Genomic DNA, 27,003 nt, shown 5'->3' with positions numbered 1-27,003 from the left:
CATTGTTAACTTCCTTCTTTGAGGTATATCATCTGGTTTTCAAATATTTCCAGAGTTGTTCTACCATCTCAATTGAATTTAACCAACAAATGTATTTATCGCTAAACACTTTTAGTGTTTTTCTTTAGTGCTACCTTGAGTCATGTGCATAATATGTCACTTTAAAATATAATTTAATATAGCCTATAGCTTCCACTGCAACGTCTCTCTGGACAGTCTTGCAATAAAAAGTTTCCATTCAAAGATGTTTTTGTGGAAGAAAAATACTTAAATATCCAACATTTTATTGATTGAAACCTGCACAATAAGCATTGTATTTGATCTAAAAACTTCAATAGTTTTATAAATAAAGAATATTTGTAAATCCTAATACCATTAGGGGGAAAAAAAAGAAACACCATAGACTTCAACTCATTATTTTGCATCATATTTCCACATAATTCAAATCATGTAGTCACAGAATTTTGTAGCTGGAAGGAAATGTTAGCCACTGAATATACTAATAAAAAAACTAAGGCTGTACATGGTTAAAGGACTGTCTGTGTAGAGAACAACTTCCTATAAAGATAATGAAAGACCAAAACCAGTGACCGGGATTCGGACCATTACCTGCTGTTTTGCTAGCACCCAACCAGCAAGTGACCAACGGCACTTCATCGTGTACTGCCCTGACCATCTCGATACCCGCAGGCACTTATGTTCACCATATGTCTATTACCAAGGAAAGGAATTCTCCTTGCTTTCTGCCTGCCATTTGTTGTAGACCAAAGTCCATACCCTTTGGTACAGCTGTACCTGAGAGCTCTCTACTGATTTACACTCTGATGTATCTTAGTAGCAGTCTAAGTAGCCTGGCCCAGGGATGTTACAGTATCACTATTACAATGAATTCTTATACAACATACAAAACCACATTCACTAGAGGATGGTGCTGTTGTCATAAAAAAAAAAAAAAAAAAGGCTATGCCCCTGTCATTTGCTTAGTTTCTATGCCGCTACACCAATATTGCGCAGAAACAGGTCTTGGGAAACTCTTAATTTCTGAAGACAAATAAAAAGATGTACAACAGTTCTTTCCTTTTGCTAAAAATGTTCTGGCTTGTTGGTGGTGTCAAATCTGAAATGACTGCCAAAAGACACATCTAACTTTTTACAGCTATCAGCTTCTCCTCATGAATGGGAAGGAACCCATTTTAGTTTTTAAATGATTCTGATTTTCTTGCCCTAAAAACAAAACAAAACAAAAATAATGTGTGAGATTTAAACCCTACATATGAAACCGTGTACAAAAGGAGTGTATAGGTTGTGGAAAAATCTGCCATCATAATGTCTTCTGCTATCTGTGTTGCTAACTATAACTCTTGCATCTATAATTCCATTATACTTTTATAATTCAGGGTTTTGAAAATGCTTTTGAACCATTAATATATTTTCCTGGTTAAAATTCTTTGAGATGTTCTTAACAAGAGTCTTAGATAATGAATTTGGGCAAACTCTGGAACAGTCTTTACAGTATTATCATTCTCATTAATTTTCAGAACTACCCACTGTGTTGAGATGATTGTCATGGGCCTAAGACTTCAATTTGGCTAAATATTTTTGCATATATTTCAACATATAAGTAACTAACAGATGTTTAAATGTTAAGTTCATATGGTAGAAATGGTTAAATGTGTTTACTCTAATCTCATGATTTCTTTGCAACACTAATTCTTTTTTGACTGTTTCTTTATGTATTTCACTATTTCGTCTATGTTTTGGTCTACAATGGGCCAATAATTCCAAAATCTTTTCAAAGATAACAAAACAATCCTTTAAAACATTCTGGAATTTAAGCCATTTATACATGTATAATATTTAACATATGTAGAATCACTAGTTTTTTTGAGAGAAAACCTTAAATAGTAACTCAAACATTATTTTTATAAAATATGCAGTATTCATATAAAAGCCTAGGACTGTATGTTTTGGGGTCTGGGGGGTTTTTTTTTAGTTTTTTTTATTTTTACAGAAAGAGAGTTTTCCATTTATATTCTTATTTGGCTTTAGCAACCTGATATATGATACTGCCCTAACCTGCCAGAAAAAGATGGGTAGGAAGCTAAAAACAATATTACTTTTAAGAGAGTTAATGCAGCACATAGTTCCATACTTTCATCTGGTTTATTTTTTTTTTTTTTCTTTGCCTTTTTGGTTATCTCTAAAGACTGCTTCTGTTTCCATTGTTTCATCCTTCAGCATTCACATATCAGAGCAATAAGTATTTCATTACTGGTTTATCTGTCCAGAGGCTTGAGAAGCGGTAACAATTAACCCTCCCTTCACAGTGATTGATACAGGCTTTGCTTTCAATTTGTTCCACTACACAGATCATGAAATTCTGAATGCAATCATCCTCATTGACCTACACTTTCAAACACACGGCTACAATGAGACGAAAGTAATTATTAAAAGGAACACTGGACTACTGAGATCTGAAACAAAGTCTTTAAAAAATCTGTGAGATGACCTTCTGGTAAAATTGGCAAATTTTGATGTTAAGGAAAATGATAGCTTTGTGGCCTTGTCTGGAAATATTCAATGCAAGCTGATCAATGTATATTATGGTGATTGCACTGACTCCGGTATGTACTCAGGAAATGCAGAAAGCCATTTTAGAACTGTTACAAACAAGAGTTCAACTGTTAACACTACAGCTTCATCTAAATTTTTTTCAAGGAAATTAAACTTCCTGATTTGTGTATAAAGAACAAACAATGACTACAGCAAAGAATGAAGGTTGGAAAAGCAATAGCTTCACTTTGTAAGAAGAGTGGCGTACCTGAGTTTTACATCCTCCCTGTCCCCCTCCCTTTAGATGAAGATTCACAGTAAGAAATGAATACATTTTTCACAAAGTCTGAAAAATAGCTTCAAATAAATATTAATCTACTGCAATCGATATATATGAGGGATGGAGAGGGGCGAGCAGGACAGTGGTGACTACAGAACTATATTAAAACAAGGGTTGCAGTTAAAGAAAATCAGGGCGGAAAGCAAGGCAGCAGGCCTGAGGCTCTAATCACAGAACAGAGTGATGGAGATGAACCAATACTGCATGGATTAGCAATGAATTATTTTGAACTGTAATCATATGCTTGCACAGAAGAGAGGCAAAAACTAGCCATTACTCATAAACTGATCTGCTGATTTCTGGGGGGAGGGAGGGGATGAGAATAAATTCGTATGCTAAACTAATTCAGAATAATGAAAACCTAAAGATGTGGTTACACCTCAAGTAACATTCTATTTTTAATGTCTGCCACATACCACATAATATAGGCTGTTTCGAATATAAACTGTAAAGTGCCTGGATTCGAGTAGGATTAAACCAACCATTTCTTCTAAGATTGGGATGTGATATAGCCATTCTACTCTCTATTCTTCCTTGGCCAGTAAAACTGTTTCTAGAGAACTTGAATATGCCCAAATGTCAGATTTTTGAGTCTTTGGTTATAAAGAAGCAGCAGAATTCAAGAAATTAATTTCTTTTGTATCACCTAAAAAAAAAAAAAAATCATACCAAATGAAGATTCAATTGTTTGAACTAATTTTGCTAGGAAGGAAAAAAAAAAAAAAAAAAACTGCTGGTAGCAAGAGATTCCTGAGATTCTTATGAACAGACTGTTTAAATGAAGAGCACTTTAATCAGTAGAGGAATCCTCACGTTCCTAATGTCTTGCTGTGCATTCTGCAGGTTATAGTAGCAGCTGGTAGAGGTCATATATCTTTTGTGAGCATCCCAAAAAGGCTCACTGCCAGACTGTTAAATTATGAATAAGCAATGAACAAAAGAATGCAGATACGGTGGTGACAAGATAATCCAAGCAAATTTATCTATGACAAATTTCACAGGATTAACAAATTACATTTACACAGAACAATAAAAATGTGTAAAAAAAAATGATGAGCCTACTTTTCCTTATAGCATTAGGAAAACAAAAAAGTCACCAATTCACTGCCTATATGTAAATTTAACTCGATCTGAAGTAAGACATTCATAATATATTCAAGATATCTTTGTAACATTTTTGCATTTTAGGTAGATATAATACAAATATGATAGATCTGATTTATATTTTATATATGTTATGTCATAAACAGTATACATGTAGGCTTTACATATGTTTATATGATTTTACACAGGGTATACAGAATCTTGTGCAATAAAAAAAAAATTCCATCATATTGAATAGGATATATATGGTTTTCAGAAATAGATTCTGAGGAATAAATTATTTGTATAGGAAAAATACTCCTTCAATCAATGCAATCCATATTAGTTACTAAAAATACCCTTATCCTTTGATCTCTCCATTTTCTAGGACCAGAGAGAGAGGTTCCGCAAACAGTTTCAATCATTCCATCTGCCCCTACCAAAATGCTGCACTCTTTCTGAGTAAAGTGCTCCTGGATGAAGTTTAGAACTAGTATCCTTTTCCATAGTGTTACCATGGTGGAAAGGAAAATTCATAGATTGGAGGGTAAGAGGATGCTGATTTGAGCTATAGTCAAATAAAGATGACCCTTAATCCAATATTACATTTTTCTTTATAATAAAATTCTTCTTATAAATCTTACCAATGAAAAAGCCCCCATCTATCAGAAGTAATGGGATATAACTGAAATGACCGATGATTCCATAAAGTGGTCTTAAAATGCTATGTGGCACTACTTTCAAAAATATGTGATAAAGATTTAAGCTTTAATGTTATATATAACCTAGGTACCCGAGTCAGAGCCCTTTAATTCTGCATTAGCATACTGATGATAATAAAATACTGTAATCAGAAGTAATTTCTTTTAAGATGATCTGAATGCTATTTTAAATTTTGTGGCTTATTTTTCACTTATACTTCCTATTGACTGCTGCTTTTTATCTTCAATATTTTTAGCAAAACATCTCTCTAAATGAGCCCTTTCCAACATTTTATAAGGCAACCTATCCTTTATGTAAACAAGAGATTTTTCTGAATGTAAAAGTGAATATTTTATTAAAATACACAAGCAAAACACTCAGTTCTTTCAAGCACAAATACTCAAGCACCCCTAATCTAGTCCTTTCTATGTCTGGAATTCCTACTATACTTTTTTTTTTTTTTAAGCTATTTGGTTGACGCTATAACATCCAAAAATGTAAAGATAAATGTGGCATGCTTGTGTAGTACCTCAAATCTTGCAGACATTCTACAATGAGCAGTAATGGTGTCAGATGTTACAAAGTTTCCTGAAGTACAGCTTTTGTCAAAGAACCGTTACATGCCTGCCCAACCCCTAGGATGCCTGGCCTTAGAGAAATTAAAATGTTACCAAAGCCTTTCCCTTCTTGAAGATGCCACAAGTATCTGTGTGTGTCCAGAGAGGAAGAGAGACTAAATAATGAGAACTTATCATTTATGCATTTATTGTGGTCCATTTTTAACAAGTTTTTAATTAAATGAGTTAATTAATATATGTAAAGCCCTTAGACTCATACCTGGCCCATACTGCTATATAAAGGCTTACTGTCATTATTATAATGCCACATAACTTGGCAGGAGGCCAACTTGAATGAGTCCTTACATATTTCAAAAGACAATATCTGGAAGTACACTTAAGTACCAACCCGTGTTATTCAGAAAGTCTGTGAGGCTGTTTCCACCCACTCAGTGGCAAAACTCACAAAATAAGAATGCCTCAATGGTAAGCTTTAGACAAACTATGGCACACTCTGAGGCATGTATCACAGGAGTGGAGGAGGTCCTGGGGTACTTCATGGTCTATGGCCTACGAGGTGTTTGCATGCAGCAAACTGATTCTTCTAAAAACCATTCAGGGGTGCCTGGGTGGCTCAGTGAGTTAAACCTCTGTCTTCGGCTCAGGTCATGATCTCAGGGTCCTGGGATCGAGCCCCACATCGGGCTCTCTGCTCAGCAGGGAGCCTGCTTCCCCCCTCTCTCTCTGCCTGCCTCTCTTCTTGCAATCTCTCTCTGTCAAATAAATAAATAAAATCTTAAAAAAAAAAATCCCTTAACAAATCTTCTCCGAAGTGCATAGAGCTGTGGAACTTGCCCACACAAACAACAGGAATGTGAAAGACTAGAGGGAAAATCATTTAAACGTAAATGCTAACTTCACGAACATGACATTTCTTAAGTTCTCGGAACATGGGACGAACCACCAAGAAACAGAGATCTAGGTCACTATCCACAGCGCATGGGGTCTGCCGCCACAAGCGCTCTATGGCATCCACCCAGAAATCCCTGGTGCTGCGAAGTCCAAAAATAAAACACCTGTACCCTGCTGTGAAAGGTAGGTTCCTACAGAGACAAACCCAAATTCAGTCCCTATCTCTACTACCTTCCTTGGGAAGATTAGCATCTATTTTCTTGACCGAAAAGGTCTTTAATACAGGGCCCCAAACATGGCAGTGCCCAATAACTGTTGATCATTATCATGTGTGATCTCCTTTTATTTTCTGAATCCCTCCAGAGATTGTTTCTAAAAATCTTCTATAATTTCACTTACACTTATATGGCATCTTTTCTGTCTTTTCTCCAAGAACCGCTAGTCATTATACAGTCATTAGTTATAATATTCTACAACCCAGATACCTACCCTTCCTCTCCCCTCCGCCCAGAACACTAAACTAACCGAAGTCCAAAGAGATAGAGAGCCTTATATATATTTCTCTGAATTCTGCACGTCCTCCTCTTGCAGTAAAAGGTGTTTCTGGCTCTCTAGTAGCATGTCCAGTATAAGGACAAGTTTATGGTCAGAGCAACTGCTTTTACAGAGTATTGTTAACTTCCATCTCTTGCACAAGTCACGACTGTCCATAGGAGAGGTTCAATAAATAAGGCTGAGTGAATGAAGCAATCAATAATTATACTCAAAGGCCACAAGCACTAGTGATATGCAATTTTCATCTTGTGTCTCATGATTTTGTACACAAGACTGCAAATACATTATGCTCTAATGCATACCAAAGCATTATGCTCTAGAAATGTATACAGACAGCAACTTCAAGTGCTGTTTAATCTTGTCCCTACCCTAGTCATTTCAAATACAGTAGTAATCACTTTACTCTTACTAAGCTATGTCCTGCTTATGCACTGTAGTATTACTAATATTACTGCAAATTATTCTAACTATGTAAGGTTCTATCAAACTTAATAGTGCAAACATCCTATTCACACTAATGGGGCCCAGAGCAGTAAAAATACCATTCAGTTACAGTTGGTTTATTACACTGCCCAATGCGGAAAAAAAGGGGGGGCACTATTTACTGTGAAAATACTAACATCATTAAATGCAAAGCAATGTAACTGAATTTTTTCATAAATTCTATAAGTACAGATTTAAATACCAGTACACATCATAGTATAGATTAAAATATTTCAAGTTTCATATATTCCATGATGTGAAAATTTGGTAGCATTTAAATTGTAAAATTAATATTTAATCAACTAAATTTTTAACATACCCACTCTTTTGCTAACCTTCAACCCTATCTAGTGCAAACAATTAAGGAATGTCTGTAAAACACCTGAAGTTCGAATCTCAGCCTACACAATGCAAACTTTTAAAAATTTAACCCAAATGATGAAATGTTACACTGTAGAAAAAGTGGCCATGCAAACATCATAAGAAGGGCCGGCTCCCCTCTCATCTGTGCTCAATTTTCTTTAAATTCAGGGAGCAGCATTCTCCAGACGAAAGAGATTCACAGGAATGCAGGAAAAATAAGAAAACAGAAACAGACTATCTAAGGTTTACATTGGGGTCATTATTAATAGTAAAGCACTTAAGAAAGTGCATAGGGGTAAACATTACTAGGAGAGATTTAGAAATATTTGTGACATATCCCCCACAAATATGTCACAAAATATAAAGCTCTGCAGCTTTAAAGTAAGGAAATGAAAGCTACACTGCCTAAATCGTCCCCCAAAAGTGCTGCTTTACAAAAGCACATATCTATACATCTTGTCATAGAAAACCTCACCACAGAGCAGGAGATCCTAGACATCAGGGCCCATTTCAAACAGATGCAATTTTAACATGTCACTGGATTCCATCCAGACTCAGATCTGGGACACAGTAAAAGTATTGAGGGGCTCATGGAAACTCTGGCATTCTCATAAAATAGCTCTATTGTAGGGGCAACCATTGTGTAGAATTTCAGGGGAAAATCAACTTCGTATCACTAAAAATACCAAACCGTTCAGATGTGTAGATTGTATTTAAATCACAATGCAATTCTTACCAATTCATTGCTAAGATAGTAATTTCACATCACTTTTGGTCAAATAAAAGCCATATTTTTAAGACTCTGCAAAGACACAGGGACCGAAACTACTCATAATACCACTAGCAACTTTTTTTTTTTTTAACAAAAGCATCAAGTAATACTGATATCAAGTTTGCTCCTTGTAACGAATCAAATCTAGTAACTGGCATATTACAGATTCAGAGTAGCTATTTGTCTCTCAAATCATAAACCAGAGATTGGGAATACGGAAAAGATGCTGTAATGTGGGAGGGTCCTACATAATAAAGGTCATTATAACTCCTGGCTCCAGAGCTATACGATCTAATATCCTCTCCTGTGGTTCTATGATATGCCCATGCATTACAGTTCTTGTTGACAGTCTGTTGCCTTGGAAATATTTCATTATTTCAGTTTTTCCATTTGTAGACCCTTGGCCTTGTGATATGAAGGCCATCCTATTTCATATTTTCGATTATCATTTAAGCAATCTTGTGGAGCTATTTATATATAAGCAAGTGTTAGACAATGCATATCATCATTTATCACTCTGTGTTTAAGCTTACAATGTAAAAAGAAATACCTCCCCCCAAAAAAGTCTCCACCACCACCTTCACTTTTTAAACCAAAAGCCCTGAATACTACTGGAATATGCTTTGCAAACCAGCATGGGCACATCACATGCTTGACACTTCTATCTGTCTACTTTTCTTGGTTATACATCCACATAGTGGAAAAACTCTGTGGTAGAGCTACATAATTTGCAGCCTATTGGAGTTTAAAGAAAAATCGAGCAAGTTTAAATACACAAGGTTTTCAGCCTATGCTCTCAGGCTCTCAGGCTCATTCTGTGTGTAAGAGTCAAAGAAATTTAAGCAGTACTAAATAGTAACCAAAGACATCATGAAGAAGAAGTTTCTTTTTCCAAAACTCACTCTGTAAACATTATTAGAAGGAAATGACTTTTGTACTGTATTACTAAACTCAGGTTAAATATTTTATAAACTAACAACAAGACCATTGGAAAAAATGTCTTTTTTTTTCTATATAAGTTTGTGTTACTGCTGTATTTGAAAAGCAGTAAAGAGTAGTGTCCATAAGCGCCTTTATGAAATCAGTGATTTGGAAACTATTTTGTAAATAAATGAGAGGATACCACCTAAAGCATGTCCACGAAAGTGATCTTTTATAAACATATTAGTGTTCAACTGTTACAGGGAAATACTACTACAAACCAACAAGTACCAGGCACAAAATCCACATAAAGGTGAAATGACTCTACTTAGCTGAAGCAAGTAGCTATGAAAACCAACCCCCTCCTGACCAAACCATCTGACTTTCCATTTCTCATTACAAAACCAAATCAACTAACATGTGTAATGTTTACACTTAAAGTGTTAAGAGCATTTAAAGCCCTAATAACAAAGTGAACCCTCGGGGCATAAAACAACTGTTTGGATAACAGGCCAAGTTTGTGGTTATTACTGTTTGAAACATTTAGTTTATAACTCCTCTCCTCTATATCGCTCCTTCTGCCCCCTACCTCGTTATTACTCCTCCCTCTCCCTACAGGTTAAACCTTCTCAGATCCAACCTTTAAAATGACAGCATCCGAGCTGAACAAGAAGCTGCTATTAAAGGGCATTAAATTAAATACAGTATATCCTCCTACAACTTCAATCAGAATTTCAGACCAAGTGTTATTTAGTTCAGCTCTCAAGTGGAGCAGAATAACAAATCGCGCACTTTGATTTACCTTCTTCGAATGCCAAATGGAGACAGGTGATAAAGAACGCGCTCATGCACAGGCTATGAAGTTTCCTCTAGAAATTAATTCTATCTTCAAGATTCCTATCTCAGAAAAATTCCCAAAATGGCACACAAATAGGTCTCTGCTAGAGAGATTACTGGGGCCATCCCAGTAAATACATTTACTACCAACAGAACTGGAGAAGCCCGAGGATGGGTGGAAAGGAGGAAGGAAATCAATTATAAACTTCTGATCTAAAAAAGTATTCATCACCACGTTAAATTTAAAAAATTCATTATTAAAAGACCTGCACAATGCTCTGAAAATTTTTTTTCTTATCTACAAGAGCAAAGTACTTAATATGTGAATTCTTCATAAAACACTGAATATTCCTTTTAGCTAGTATGAGTAGTCAGACAATGCTACACACATTCAACATCTTTAAAAACGGGATCATTGTGTGATTTACTTTCAGGTATAGGATTTATATAGAAATTATCCATAGTTTAGAATTAATCAATTTTGTAGCTATCCAACAAAATTTTTCCCTTAATCCTGCCAATTCTGCTGTCCCTGTTGTGTGAAGGAAACAAGCAATAGTGCAACTGAAGCTTCCTAATGAGTAGCTCGTTTAAATACCTCTCTTCTTGATGTAAGCTATAGGTTAAATGCAACGTTGTATCAAAAATAAAACCTCCCATGTAATAATAATTAAATCTTTGCAACTACTATGGACTTCCCTCATCTTTTTTTCTGAAGTTCACTTACACCTAGGAGGAAAGTTGGGGAGGGGCCATGTATCTACCAGCATTTGTTTTCCTCATGTAGCAATGGGTAACATTTCCTACTTCCTACTGAGCACTTCTTTGAAGACAGAAAAAGGTACTTTGCACAAACCAATATGCTATATGCAATTAATGTCATTAACACTGCCAGTTAATAGCAAATAGGATTCCAAACAAAGTAGGCTGGATGGACAGCAGGAGGGAAAACCACGTGGGGCGGGGGTGGGGGGTGCTTAGTTACTATGCAGTCTAACAATGCCATTCACGTAGGACGGTTAAGGATATTTTGAATACAAACTCCCTTTCCCTTTGGCTTTAGTTTAACTAACTTCAAACAGACATGCTCCGCTGAGCCCCTTGCCTGGATATGCAATTCTCACCAGGAACTTTTTTAAAACACAGATCCCCAAACAGCAACTAACGGGGCATAGACGTTCCAACTGTTGGCACATTTTGAATCTCGATGTTTACTCGCTAATTTGGATTTGAGGGTTTTCTTCTTCCTTTTTCTTTTTCTTTTTTTTTTTGTTTGTTTTGGGGAGCGGGGGAGTGGAAAGGAGGGCAAGATGAGAGCAAAGCAGGAGACCCACAAGTTGCCAAGGCTAAGGGCGCAGCCTGGACGGCGGGGAGGCGGCGGCCGCGCGCCTCTCTCCTCCCGGCCCGGCCTAGCCGCTCCGCGCGGAGACAGCCCCTCCGCGACACATTCCGGGCCTGGCGCGAGCTCCGCTCCCCGCCCCCGGCCTCCTCCTCCTCCTCCTCCTTCTCCTCCTCCTCCTCCTCTCCTCCTCCCCCTTCTCGCCTGCCTTCCCTCCCCCTCCCCAGCCTCATTCCTTCCTAGAGAGCAGCTGCCAAGGGACCTGCGGCGGCCCCGGGGATCCCCCGGCCCCCCACCCTCACTGCTGTTCCTCGTCACACAGCAGCCCCTTCTCTCTTTTTTGTTTGTTTCTCTCTTTTTCTTTTTTTTTTTCCTTTTCTTTCTTTTTCTTTTTTTTTTTTTTTTTTTCTTTCTTTCTTTCCTGAATAGTTTTTTTTTTTTTTTTGTCAGCGAGTCACTCCATTCGCCGAGCCGAGGAGGTGCTACTGCTCGGAGAGCCTGGCGCGGCCGCCGCTGCCACCGCCGGAGCCCGCTCGCTGCCGCAGCCGCCGCGGGCGGACAATGCGCGGGGGGACCGCGGGCGAGCGCTGAGCCGCAAGCCCGCAGACCAGGTCCCGGTGGGCTCACGGCCCAGGAGGCGGACTGCGGAGCGGGCCCCGCCACCTCGGCGGCGGCGGCGGAGGCGGCGGCGGCGGCGGCGGCCGGAACAGCCGCCCCGGCGGCAGGTTCAATAAACAGAAAAGTGTTACCGTTCTCGCCTGGAAGGATCCTGCTGAAAGCTGGGCTTGGTGGGCGCCATCTTCCTGCTATTTTTTTTCCTCTCTTACTTTTTGCCTCTCTCCCCCCTCCCGGGGTGGGGGGCGTGGGGAGGGCGGGGGGTGTGCGTGTGCGTGGGGTGGCGGGAGTGAGTGCGGGCGTGCGCGGCGCTCAGCGGCGGCCCGGCGGGCGGCGGCCGTGGCCCTGGCCGTGGCGGCGGCGGCGGCGGCGGCGGTGGCGGCGGCCGTGCTGCTGAGGCAGGGAGGCTACGGAAAAGTAGTGGGGCCGGAGCCTTGCCGGCAGCCGGCCGTCCCCTCGCGCCGCCGGTGCCTCTCGCCGCAGGTCGCCGCCTCCTCCGCCGCCTGCGCCTTCTCCTCCCCCTGCTCGCCCGGCGCCGCCGCCGTCCATGCGCCGCAGAGCCCCCGCGGCCCGGGCCGCTTCGGCTCCCGAGACATGCCCAGCGCGGAGACAGGCGACCGGCGGCGGCGGCGGAGGAGGAGGAGGAGGGGGAGGTGGCGGCGGCGGCGGGGGGGAGGCTGCCGCGCGGCCCCGCGGGCAGCCCGGCCCAGGGCCCCGCCGCCCAGGGTTCTCACCCGCGCGCGCCGCCACACCCCCAACTGTGGCCCCCCACCGCCACCACCCTGAGCTGGCCTGGTGGCAGGTGGGGCACACACCCTCTTGGCGGGGGGCGGTCGGGGCCTAGGCCAGGAGGGGCGGGGAGGGGGAAGACACGCAGGGGGTTCCCAGCTTGACCGCTGTGAAAGTATTTCTGGGCATTTTCCAGCTGCTTTGCTCCCGAGCGCTCTCTCGCACGCAGACACACCCCCCCTTCTCTCTCCCCGTCTCTCTCTCTCTCTCTCTCTCTCTCTCTCTTCTCTCCCTCGCTCTCTCTCTCGTTGGGGGACTGGGAAGCTCGGCTGCCAGCGCAACAACGCCACTCAGTTGCAGTTTGGAACACTTCCCTTCTCAGGAGTATCGCAACCAGGGAGAAAGAGAGAGGAACTAGGAGGCCACGGGAGAGGCCGCGGACAGGACAGCGTCCCGGGAGCGCCTTCCCAGACAGTGGAAATAAAAGCGGGTGGGAGCGCGCTGACCAAGCCCGCGAGCCCAGAGAACACTGTGGGCGCAGCTGCTGCACCCGCACCTCAGGGCTCCAGCGCTCTCACCAACACGTCCCGAGCTGGAACATCTGCATTATTCACGCGCATACGTATCTGCAGACCCCGGGGTTCACAGAGGAATCCCCAAGGGTCTCTACGCGGTTAGGTACGAAACGCCTGTCCCCACTAGGCTCCTGGTACCTGGGACCAGAGGACTGCGGACCTCTGGGATCAAGCTCTGTCGTTTCCCTCATTTTACAGCTCAGCGAGGCCTAGAGAAAGGGCCCTCACTGAAGGGCCAGTGCTGGAATTCCATTACCTGGGTAGACCCTGGTCAGAGCGCCCTCTCCACTAAACCACTCTGCCGGGTGTGGGCATCTTTTCCGGCAGATACTTGGGTCAGTCATGTGTCAACCAGCAAAGCAGAAAGGATTCCCAACGCATTTCCACTTTGAACAAATGAAAAAGCTACACAGAAAACATCAGTCCTAGGTGAGGCTTTACATTTCACTTCCCACTTCAGAAAAAATAGACCTGAAAAGGGGTCCCATTCGGTCCTACGGTTCCAGTAAAGTGGGGCTGAGAGTTGGAAACTTTGAGAACACAAGTCACAAGTGTTTTTCGTAGCAGAGGTGTTTAATCTGCGTGATGGTGTTTGAGTTCTCTTTGGAGTACACTCTACAGGTAGAAGATGAGAGCGATTGAAAAATGAACTGAAGTGGGGAGTATTGAATACAAGATATACATGGGCTGGCAGGGAGGAGGAAGAGTTGCCAGTTGGAAGTTTTGGCTCCAGGACAGCCAGCCTAGGGCGTTTCTGCCCAAAGATGACAAATGAAAGGGGCTGTGTTCTCCCAACAGGCCACTCTTGCTTGAAAAGCCCCCAACTCCTGTCACTTCCTCATCAGACTACCCAAAAGCACTTAATGCAAAAAGATATTTTGGTAAAATGATGTGTCACCATTCACTTTAGCAAACATAGCCAGGTCTTGAAGTGCAAACTAAGTCTGTCCCTCATAGCTTCTAAAGCCTCCCATGCTGGTGGCCTGGTGAAGTAGGGCCAGAGGACACAGGACTCAGGACTCAAACCCTCCCTTAAGCATTTGCCAATAATCGTCTTGCCTCATAAGGCTCACTGTCCTGTCCCCAAATTGACAAAAATTAAAGGCAGTAACAGGTGTCATCATATCTGACTAATGAAACCAAAAAAAAGCTCCATGTTTCACGGCTGTAGCACCTTCTCTTCTGTCAATATGACTGAACATAGAGAGGAAGGAAATAATATATCCCAAAGGCTAAAGTTTGGAGTTCTTTTTAAAGCTTTCATCTTTAGAACCACAGAGGGATTCAGAGTCTTGACAAAGTGGCCCAAATTCAAAGATGAAGAGGGAAGTCATCAGTGGAGCTTTCAGTGTTGGAGGCAGAGCTGTAGAGGATTACCCCCGGGGACTCCTGACTTATGGGGGAAATTGGCCCTGGGAAGATCTTTTTGGTGAAGAATTCCAACACTCTGAGAGCAAACGTAAAGGCTGAAAATTCAGGACCACCTCTTATGCCCAATTTATATCTTATGGATTAGTTGGAAGTCTCTGAAATTGTCCAAAGGCCATCTGACATTTCTGACCCTTGACTCCCTACTCCACAGATCATACTATTGTAATTATAGCCTGCACTTCCTAGTTAAAGTGACCGCCAGATTATATTGTCATTTAAATGTTTTTTAAGTGACAAAAAAAACCTTACCTGAATCATGAAAAGGAAAAAAAATCTAATTCTTTTCTAGTCCTTTATGTTTGAAAGATTCCCAGATCTTTTGTATTAAAGGTTCCTGTAATCACTGAAAATGAGACTAAAATAATTTAAATTTAAAAATCTCTTTGACCAGAAAGAGCCTGTTTTTGAGTTATTTTCGAGTCTCCCTTTTTAAAACTTCCGACAGTACTCAAAGTATATAATGAAGTCTTCTACAGAATATTTGCAGTACTGGGCATCAACTTGGAAAACACTCAGTGTGTTATGCAAAATCTGCTCTGGTCGCTGGGCCATTGGTTAGAAAGCACAAAATATGGCAGTGATAGATTATCTTAACCTTTTCAGTTTAAACACTGTTGGTTCAAATCAAAGGTTCTCAAATCAATGAAGTTTGAAATACAAGGTAAAAATAGGAACTGTTATTTGAATTATGCATTGTGTATATTTTAAGTTAAATGCCATTGGCAAATCTCTCAGATATTTAATCGTGTGCAATCTGGGAAACACAAATATTTAATTTCACACTTTCATGTGTTTTTTTCTTCCATCTCCTGTAAAACTGAGCCCCACAAATGGGAAGCTTACCTTTCATTACTACATTGTTAGTTTTTCTCAGCACATTTTTGTAGACTACATTTTTTATAAAATCTTGGAAGATCACAACTTGTCCTTAAGGAAGAACTTTAGGGTTCTAGGGTTGTTGGTGGTAGTATCCCCCCTCCTTTCCTAACTGAATCAAAGAATATTTACTAATTCAATATCACAACTATATTTTATTAAAAATCTATAGATGTTCGGGAGAAATACAAACAAGTAATACTTCAAAACTTCCTTCTCACCCACCTAGCCTAACTTTGTAAAATTTGCTTCCTAACTCGCATCTCTGAATCTTACGCATTTGCATTATAATGCATTTAAGATGAATACTTAACAGCGCCGAGGAGACTCGGATTTCATGCTGTATTTCCCTGTAGTAACAGGTGACATGATAACACTATTATGTAGAATTGCAAGTCTACAGCTACACGTGAAAATCGTTCCTATTCTGTTTGGAAACAAATGATCAATCAGCCTCCAGTGATCAATTGCCCCCAGGCTGCCCGTCAGCTCGGGTTCGCACCCGGCAGAGGCAGTGAGAAAATTCCGCGGAAGGGGACTGGGATCCCAAACTTTGCAAAAGCACCTTGTGCTGTGTCTAAGACTTCGCTGCAACTCCTAGGCTACGCGGGGCTGGGGTGCTGGATTTGGGGCCAGGCAGAGGGCAAAGGATGGTTTCACTTAGCCAGTACACTGGAGTGTCTTTCAATCCGAATTGTGAATTATTATTATTTTTTTCTTTCTCATCTGTAGAACGAGAAGCAAGCAAAGTGAGCCCTGACGATGTGCATGTGTGTTGTAACGCATAAAACAGGAGGCAAAGTGAGTCCCACCCCAGCACCCCGGGGCGGGGGCACTATCCCAGCCCAGGCGGGACTACTCACCGCTGCTGGTAGGAGGTGATGCCCTGGACGTTCTGCGGGGTGCCGTTGGCCGCGGCGCCGGCCCTCCCCATGCCCGCGCCGGCCGGCACCCCCGCGGCCGCCCCGCCGGCCGCCGCGGCCGTCACCTGCACGCTGAAATCCGGAAAGATTCGGATCATCGCCGCGGCTTCGGCCCCCGGGCGCGGCGGCTCTGGGCGAGAGCTGGCGGGGGCTCGGGTTTGGGCTCCGGCGGCGGCAGCAGCAGCAGGGCGAGCAGCGGCGGCGGCAGCAGCGGAGCCAGGCACCAGCCTGCAATCCCATTAGTGAGCCGCGGCCACTGTGCGCGGCGGAGAGGCGCTTTGATGTGCGCGCAGCGGGCTGGGGTGGGGGGGCCGCGAGCGCTTGGAGGAGGTGCGGGGGGCGTGCGAGGGACTTGGAAACAGCAAAACGTGTCAGGGTGGGGCCTTTTTCCCCTTTGGGGGGGCGGTGGTGCTCCCCCCTCTTTCCAGGATGTTGCTCTCACTGGCTGCTCCGGCTGCGCGGCGCGAGCCCAGCTGAGAGAAGAAGGGGAGGGGTGGCGGAGGAAGGATGCACCGGGAGGCTTGGCGAGGACTTGGCCGGTGCAAGGGAATGACGGGCAGCGGAGGGTGCCTTTCTTTCCCGCCCCCCGCTACACACACACACACACACACACACACACACACACACCGCACTTCCGACCCAAAGTGCAAGATTGAGGCGCGCGCTCTCCCTTCTTTTCTCTAGAGAAATAACCACGATCCAAGCAGGCTCGCGCCTCCCGCGGCTTCCAGCAACCTGGACTTGAGCCCGCGTGTGCAGGAATGGGGGCTCAGAGCTTCCCCTCCCACCCGGGACCCCTCTCTGCCAGTCCTCTGCACACCAGGCAGTGCGGGGGTTGCCAACTGCAAGTTGGACTACTAGAGAACTTGATGCTTATCGAGAAGGGATGGTGTGCAAAGGAGAATGGGGGGAAGGGGGTCGGGCGGAGAAGCCGCTTTTGTGCAATGGAGAGTTTGTTCCCTTTATAAGAAGGGACTCTCCTCGCCCCTGGTGGGCGGGCAGGTTAGTCTTGGACAAACTTGTGAGCTGAGGACTGTAGGTCCGTGTAGAGAGATCCGGCTTTGCCCCCGATGACCCATCTCCATACGCCCTTTTCAAACGTTGAAACGAATAAATTAGCAGCCACAACTGAGGCGAACTCTGCAAATTCCAACCACCAGGGAAACAAAAAGAGAAAACACGTGCATTTATTTCCTCGTGTCTCCCAGTTACTTCTCTGCATTGTTACATTGGTATTTCTTTAGGGGATGAGGAGGGATGCTTGTGATTTGGACGCGCCTTTTTAATGACAACTTGCACTTCTTCTCGCCCTAGTAGCGGGTGGGGGTGGCGGGAGTGGATCGTCTCCCCCACCCCCTGCCCAGGACCCCCTGTTGCCCCACTTCCTCCCTCTTTCTTCCGGCTTGCAAGCTGGGACCGGAGTTGCGGGGCAGAGGCGCAGCCCCGGAGCGACGCGGGGCTCGGTAGGGCTCCCCTCCTCTTGCACGTACCCACCCCGCGACCCACTTCGCTGGTGCTGATGTGGGTTTCCCCCAGCTCGTTCTCTCCTTTCCTCTCCCCGCGCGCCGAGGCCCGGGCACGGCATCCGGGGGACGAGTGGCCGCCGCGCCCGCCGCACGAACCCAAGTTGGGCTCGGCGGAGCGTGGTGACCGCGGCCGCAGCCCTCCGCCAATAGCGCCTCGTGGGGCGAGACACCTGCTTAACCCTTTGAGCCTGGGGCGCAGCCGGCCGGCGGGGACCCAGAGGGGAAGGGCGGATTGGCCAGAAGTTGCCAAGGCCGTGAGCGGCGGAGACCGCCCAGACTAACGTTCACGCACGAGGTCTAGGGGCCAGACGCCTGCCCTCGCCGCGGAGCTGGACGTCCCCTTCCACCCTCCTGCCTCTCGGGAAGCAGCCGAGCGGCACAAAGGCCGGTCCGCGCCGGGCTGCGTCCGGCGCCTGCCTAGGCAATGTCTGCACTCCCCTAACCCGAGTCAGTTTCCGGAGGAGCCTCCCGCGCCCGGCAACCGCAGGGAGACGGAGGGAGGGAGCCCCAGCTCTCCCTGGCCGGGCCCACGGCGCAGCTGCGTTTCCATTTTCCTCTCAAAGAAAATGCTTTGGACGGCAGATAATACCAGGAGATATGAAACTGCTTCGTCCCCCACATGTTGCACGTAAAAAGAATCTGTAATGAGCATCTGTGGCGTGTGCTAGGGATCCCAGGAGTGAGCTGAAGATCCAACCGAGGTCCTGACTCTTCCTTCCTGGGAAGAGGTCATGTTCTAGTTTAGCTGCGTTTCATTCGGAGATACTTGCTTTTCAAAGGCCAAACTCAAGGTCTTAGAACGGGGTGAAGAATGGATGTTGAGAAAGTGGAGGGTCTGAGTAGATGGAAAGCCGCTGTGTAAAGATCTGGACACAGATATGGGTCCCTGTCCCACTCAGAGCACCTCAGCCAGGCGATGCGGGTTGACTTGAGTCTGGTCACTCTTTCCTCCCCATCTCTCATCCTCAGGGCCGGATCTGAAGAGGGAGATCTCAAATACCATCCCTTGACTCTAAAGCTGGCTTTCCAGCTGAAAGAAATGGGAATTCCATGGCGAATCTAGAGAGGTCAGGAATGCTTTAGGGGTTTGGAGAAGTTCTCCAAGATCATAGGTCCAGGCAGTACTCCTTAGGTCAAGGCAGGCAGTACTACAGGCCAAAGGAAGCCAATGAATGGCTAAAAATGAATGATGAATAAGGCTAAAAATGAACACAGATCCAGGCAGTGGCTTTCTATAAAATAGCGTTTGAATTATTGGCCCATTGTGGGGTGGTGCTGTGCTTGCCACCTGATATCTAGGTCAGCCAGATGATAGAGGCTTCCAGCAAGCTGCTCCAGCTTCCGTATGTGCTTTGACTCCAGGAGCATAATGCAATCTTCCAAGCTAGACCCGGGTGACCCAGAGGCAGTCCCAATGTACTAAATGATGCCAAAGAGGGGAAACCCTCTTTGGCCAAAAGAGCAGAATTTTTAGAAAATTACTTTCCCTTTTGAAGTCTTTCTGCACAACTAACAGGGAGTTATATCTGTAGACAATATCACAGTTCTTCTTTGTGTCCATATACTTCTATGGATAGAAAAGACCAGCGATTATATTTTACTGACTACTTATTTTACAGAATAGTTAGTCTGGAAATATGTGACCCTGCTTTGCTTACCTTCTGGAGGGCAAGTTTTTCTTGGAAGCTTAAAGGGCAATAGAAGTTGTCCCAAGAGAAAAAAAAATGTGTGAGCTCTGTTGCTAGACATTAAGACTAGATATGCTGAAGCTCACTTTCAATTATACTGTATATTATTAAAAGAGAGTTTAATGAGCACATTCAACTTCAAAGTTCCAAGCTGTCAACCCCATATTTAAGAGAATTAATATAGCTCCTGCCCTCCAGAAACTTTCTTTTCTAAAATAGAAACACAAAGAATACTCAAAGAAGACTTCCACCATAGCTTATCTTAGAATGCTTATAAATGTGCATCAGTATTTTGTCTTTACATGTGTAATTCTGGAAGTTTGGTTTGCATGCATGAGAGACAAAGTCCTTATTGGATCTGCTTATCTGCATGTTCGTTAAGGACCTTAAGCAAAATATAAGTTTATTCGCTCATTAGTAATTCAGATTTCATTATTCTTTCAGTTAAAATCTTTACATGCTGGCAGCTGTTTTGAAATATTTTGAAAGTTGCTTTGGCACTCATCCAACAAAAAGGGCTCCAGTTAGCATTAACCTGTATACTTCCTCATCTTGTATTCTCCTCCTTATGAAAACCTACATATTAGTGTATGTAGAGATCTAGAAAGAATTTTATGATGTTTTAACCCTCAATACATGCATATGACATATATACAGCTATCACAATTACATATTTACATCTTTATCCTTGTTGTCAGTGTACAACTATGCCTCTTGCTCCTGTGATAAAAATATCTATTCTCTGGAAATTCATTTCCATATACTTAGAGGTAAATGGTTTGACTTTGAATTTTCACTATTGGTTGTCAGAAGCTACCAGTGACAGGTAGGAGAGACGAGCTGCAGAGCTTGATTGTATCTAATTTTTGCTTTTCTTTGGCCAGGTATTTAAGAGGAAAATAAAACAGTACATACAGATTGGGATAATATAAAGCAAAACAAAATAAAAAGAATGGAAATACTATATGTAATGAATAAGGTAAGAGATGTTTTACTCTGAAATGTTGAGTGTTTTATGAAAGTGATTATGCTGCAACAAGAGATTTCTTTTTCTTTAAAAAAAAAAAAAAAAAAAAAAACCTCGTGTGATAATTTACAACAATCTGTGAGATGAGTCTTCATTGTAGGAAGAGCCATGAGCTAAAATTAAGATCCCTCCATATCATAGGAAGGAGATTTTACATTCTGTAGAGGGGTTAAATATTTGATTTGAGCAATTTTCCAACTTTGCTCCTCAATCCAAACTGAATTCAAGCTCTTACTGCTAAATTTGCCATACTATTAATATGCCCTCTAGTCCTTTCAAAGGGAAGACTATAATGTCAGGGGAGAAAAAAAGTAACATAAACTTAGCAATATATACTTTCTTGATATTCCAGAAGAGAAACAAAGGAATTAAGAGAGAATATATAATAAATCATTATTTATAATATATGTATGTTCATATATAATCTATAAGGAGACTACTGAGGTTTTTCATGTTAATACTACCTATATCAAGTACTGAATATCTCAGGCTATTATGCTAAACTAATTCTCGGAGGACTTTATAAATATATAGCTAGAAAGAGAAGAGATTTAGTTAAGAGAGGAAATCCTTTCACTATTTTTTAAATTCAGCAGCAGGCAGTAGGGGAGGAGGAATTGTTTTTTTTTAAAAGAAAAAGTGGGAAAGGGTCTCAAATCCATATTTTTTTTTTTAGTTACAATATTCACACATCATGGTGCATATTATTCCAAAGCATCTGCCAATCACTTGGCTCTAACTAAAGCTAAATTAAGACTCTGAAAAATAACCAAATACTCTCAACATATACAAAAGCTTAATTTGTCTTCAGACAACAATCTTAAAATTTGCTTTTGCTTATTTTTTTATGATTGTGGATTTGACTTTGGAGTTGAAATATTTCTAATTTTTAGGAGACAATTTAAAATCTATCTGTGATCATAAAGGAGTTACAGGTGTTGGTTCTGGTTGTTTTTTCCATTACGGGCGGAATGATTAGAACTTGCTCGAAAACACCAAGTGGGAGTCCATAGTAGTGCTACAGACCCAGGGACCTTTGTACCTTTGTATTTCAATGAAAACTTTACCTAGTGCCAACTGGAAATTTCACTGGTCTTTGACTTGGTTCCTCCAAGTAGGCATACTTATATAGCCAATGGAGTCTTCCCTGAATTGTGTGTGTGTGTGTGTGTGTGTGTGTGTGTGTGTGTGTGTCTGTGTGTAAATTTAAAAATTATTTATTCAGTGACTGGTTGTTTGAAGGAGTAATTAATTGTTTTGGATTAATTTTTTTCCTCAAGATGAAAACAACTACTCCAGATTAGTTTTTGCTTGAATTTTTCATTTTCTGCAGAATAGGACATTTTATAAACCTAATCACACAGCAAATCAAAGGAATGGTTTTATTATGCTCCATACTGAGTCAACCATTCTGTTCCTATTAAACTGTTATGTCTCTTCACATAGAGGAGTGATTCTCAAACTTTAGCATGCATCAGAATCACAAGAGGGGCTTATTAAAACACAGATTTCTGGGTCTTTCCTTTATAAGATCTTATCCAATAAGGGGGGTATGCTAAAAATTTGTACTTCTGACAAATTCCTAGATGATATTGATGTAGTTGGTCTGTGCACCATATTTGAGAAGCATTTACCTGCAATGTTTATCATAGAAAGTTGGGATGGGAGCTCTGGATTCAGATCCTGAGGCTACACACTGATTGAGTAGTCGAGGGCAAGTTATTTAAACTCTTTTGGGTTCCACAACCTCAACCGGTATTAATTCAGCCCAGCAAAAATGCATGTGTCCTGTGTGGTGGGAACTCAGACATGGTTCCTTCTTGAGGGAACAAAAAGTTTATTAGCAGAGGTAAATATATAAAGAAATAAATTGCAACAAAGTATCTTAAGGACAACAATAGATTTGTGTGAAAAGGACAAAGGTGGCATGGCGGTGTTAGGAGCTCAGCCAAATGAAAGAGGAATAAAATATTGTCAGGAGCTTGGGGTGAGAATCATGCACTCTGGATCTGAATACAGCTCTACCTTTTACATGCTGAGTGACTTCAAGCAAGTTTTTTTATTGCTCCCAAGCCTCAATTCCTTCCTTTGGAAAACTAGTGATATGGTTCTCAAAAGGATTGTTATAGGGATTAATTGACATAAAGTATGTAAATACTTAGGGACAGTGTCTGACTTATGTTAATTACTCAATGAAAAGTAGTCATCAACATAAGAACAATCTCTAAATCATCTTCCAAGATCTCTTCCTTGGCGATGAGAAAGGTCCTGATAATTACCCAGGTAAGTCATGCAATATTTATATGTTCTATTTATGAATGCTGACAAGTCTAAAGTGTTATTTATTTTAAACTCTAGGACAATATACTTGCAATTATGAGTGATTAATTTTTTTTATCAAATTCAAGAAAGGTAATATAAAAAAACTTCCAAGTGTTCCCCAGAGTTTGGTACATTTTTGGTAAAACTTAATGTTCTGCTTTACACAAAGGACAGTAAAATTCTGGCATTAATCATGTGCAAGATATGTAAAGACATAAAATGAAAGAGTTTCACTAGGTGTAAATACAATACTATTGAAGATTTATCTATTTATTTGAGAGAGAGAGAGAGCTCATGCCAGCAGGGTAAGGATAAGGGGAGAGGGATAGGAGAGAACCTCATGAATTTCATGCATGTTCCACGCTTGGCACAGAGCCCCATGGGGGGCTGGATCCCTGGGATCATGACCTGAGCCAAAATCAAGAGTCAGAAGGTTAACCTACTAAACCACCCAGATGCCCCATCACGTCATTTAAAAATGATTTTTAAAAAAGATAAACTCATTACATATTAATGTAAATAACATTTTTGAATTAAAAAATTAACTATTTCTTCCCTCCCTAAAAAAAAGAGTGATACTGTTTTATATTTCTGTTTTTTTCAAATATCTAGCTTAGTGTAAGACAGTCAGACTCCCATATCTCTTTTGCAATCAATCTGTTATAGTGTGTGGTTTTGGTTAACATGTGCGAAGATAATTCAGTTCACACAGAGGTGTGTGATTACTCAAGAATTAATAATTGTGGATATTCTTCTTTGTTATTACACCAACACTCAATAAATAGTAATTTCTTAAAAGTTAGCTGTAATGAAGAATCTGGAATTATATTAAGAAATGTTTTATACTCTAATCATTGAAATCCATTGGACTACAAATTTTTTTGGTGCATGCATGACTTTGTGTCATCAAGCGGTAATAATTTTTTAAAACACTTTAACTGTATTATACAAATCTTCTGAGTTTTAACACATTTCATTGCACAATATCAAACAATCACATTTATTAAGATCACTACCAAACTGATCAGTAAAGTCTTTACATACTGGAAAGTTGTCAAGCTTACAAAAGCAAATATAAGTTTCCTAAATACTAATTTTCACTCAGAATCTTAAATATTATTATCGGCAACCAGATACCATCAGTTGTACCTTCAAAGTGATAGATGGCATTTTATTCATTTTTAAGAAAAAGTCTGCTAAATACCCACATCTGAATAACCATCATATGTCAGTTATTCTTTCAAGGATAAATTGTGCTCCATGAAAAAAAATGGCTAGTTCAGCTCGTAACTCAAGGAATGACACAAATATATATATAGATATATACATATCTATATATACATATCTATATATGTATATATCTTTGTAGCAAAAGTGCTTTATGTGTACTTCCCATTTCATCAGAAAGAATATTTTAAAGATATGTGTTTAAGGGTCCAGACTGAATAAAGTTAATAATTCTAACTGCTTCATCAAGGGCATTCTTCAATGATACTGGCAGATCTTGACTGTGAATGTGTAGCAGGAAGGAACATAAGGACTACTAGGACAGCCTGGTGCTGTGGTCTTGATCCATGCTAACGCCATTTTACTCACCATTGCTTTGCACCATCAATTCGGATGTCCACAGTGAAGAAGACAAATAACGTCTTAGTATAATTGTAAAATAAAATGACCTCATGGATACCCTGCAAATGTCCTCAGCTTACCCTTAGAAGACAACCATTTTAATAGTGAGCAAGTCTCAAGTTGTTGTTATTATGACTGATAAATAAAAGGAAAAGTTTAAACTCTTCATTTGCTATATTTTTTTAAAGGGAGAAAATACACTCTACAATTATGTATTTCTTTCCTCTCAAATCATGAATGGATTATTATGAATATATTGGAATTTTGATTTTGAATAGAAATCAGAAATAGGTACTTTGTTTTCTTATACCATCATTCAGGAAGTGGGCACTGTTTGGAGCTAAGCAATTTAAATACTTAATGTTGAAGACCTGGGACCAGGAAGTTAATTTTCCCTCTATTCTCCAAAAAAAAAAAATTTTTTTAATTTTAAAAAAGGATGAGAAAACAAAAATCAGAATGACACTCCAGAAGGATGGAAAGATGAAACATATAAGGAGCTAGATAAAGTTTCATAGAGAGAGATGTTTTCTATTATACAGAAACTGAAAAGGACCACTTATGGAGGTACTGAATTTCCCCTACTTGGGAAGTATTTTAGCAGAACAAGATGACCACCTTCTAAGAATTCAGATGAAGAAATTTTTCACTAGGAGTCTGTTGGAATCAATGTCCCTTAATTTCATAATTTTTATAGATATAATCTTTAATTATATTATCTCTATACCATAAGCAAAACATCATAACACTGCTTTCCAAGTATTGTACAATCTTTCTAACATTGTTTACCTAGTCAATCACGAATGTTTTATTTATTGTTTATCATTATTCTTTATCATTATTCAAAGTCTTGTTCAAAATGGAAAAACTGAGTCATTGTGAAAATCAGCTTTGCTATCTCAAGACCCCCAATCCAGAAAACAAAAGAAAAAAAAATTGTAATTTAAGTATTTACAGTAATTAATTTTGTTTAAGTACCCTGGACAGCTGCTCAAGATACAGACCAAGTAGGAGGAGGTAACTGAACCTTTTGAAGTTAAATCACTGCTTGTTAGTAGTGATTCATAATCAAAGGCATATCTCAAAGAGATGATAAACTACTGAAGAATTAATCATTTAATATATAATTTAAAATAATCTTTTTTTTTAAGATTTTTTTTTTAAATTTATTTGACAGACAGATCACAAGTAGGCAGAGAGGCAGGCAGAGAGAGACAGGAGGAGGAGGCAGGCTCCCTGCTGAGCAGAGAGCCCAATGCGGGACTCGATCCCAGGACCCTGAGATCATGACCTGAGCCAAAGGCAGAGGCTTTAACCACTGAGCAACCCAGGCACCCCAATTTAAAATAATCTTATTCAAGAATTATATCTCCACTGTCAGATATGTATTTAATGAAAGTTCCAGAAGAAGTAGCTTCTTGGCTGACTTATTTACAGAGACATTCCAGTGTTTGTACCTCAGGGGAATCAAGAAAGGATGTTATCAGAAATGTTATCTGTGTATTTCTGCCTGAAGCTGAAACACATAAAACTCTGCTTTAATTTTATTTATTTTGACTGAGAAACCATCCCTCCTAAAAAGTGATTTGTGTAGTCAAAGCCAAAGATAACCACAGATTTGAGGAAGATTCATTACCAATTATATGAGGGAAAACATCTAAACCAATTGCTCAAATTTGAAAGTTTTGCCAATCTTATTTAATTTTATTTTGGAGAATGATAAAAATATTTTCACTTGGAAATTGCCTTGTTGCCAAAGATCTTGGCTTATTATCATTTCCTCATCTTTAATTTTTCTAAAAAAATTGAACATTATAGAAGTAAAATAAACTGTATATAAAATCACTTCAGCTTTGTATAACAAAAACCAAAGTTAATAATTGCTTATATCAGGTAGAAGTATTTCTCTGTCATGTAAAACTTTTGGAAGTAGCTAGTTCAAGACAGATGGACCCAATTTGTCGTGCAGGGACCTGGGCTCCTTCCATCTTCTCTACCATGCCAGTGCTGTCCAAGATCAGTTACCACATCCACATTGCACACAGCAGGATGGAAGTACCAGAGTTAAGAGAGAGAAGGGCATGGATCTTCCTCTTAAGAACATGCTTTAGAAGCGATACATACTACCCTTACAACTCAGTTAGCAAAATTTACTCACATGGCCAAAATGGCTGCAAGATAAATTGGGAAATGAAGTCTATATTATAAAGTTATAGCCAGATTAAAATCAAGAGTTTCATTACTG

The 27,003-nt window shown here is 41.2% G+C and overlaps 1 protein-coding gene across 1 annotated transcript in view; it reads right to left on the bottom strand.

The window, feature by feature from the left end:
• The window catches only part of LOC116861940 (neuronal PAS domain-containing protein 3-like), a 411,199-nt gene extending 394,390 nt beyond the window's left edge, over positions 1-16,809 (bottom strand). The window contains exon 1 of the mRNA XM_032848874.1: positions 16,507-16,809. Coding sequence (XP_032704765.1) covers positions 16,507-16,664 — 158 coding nt within the window. The 5' untranslated portion in view covers positions 16,665-16,809. The remainder of the gene's footprint in view (positions 1-16,506) is intronic.
• Positions 16,810-27,003: the final 10,194 nt, after the last annotated feature.

This window comes from Lontra canadensis, unplaced genomic scaffold, assembly GCF_010015895.1.
Source record: "Lontra canadensis isolate GAN:19392208 unplaced genomic scaffold, GSC_riverotter_1.0 scaffold212, whole genome shotgun sequence".
NCBI lineage: Eukaryota > Metazoa > Chordata > Mammalia > Carnivora > Mustelidae > Lontra > Lontra canadensis.
The sequence above is the reverse complement of the archived record's forward strand: the minus strand, read 5'-3'. Positions and strand labels throughout refer to the sequence as shown.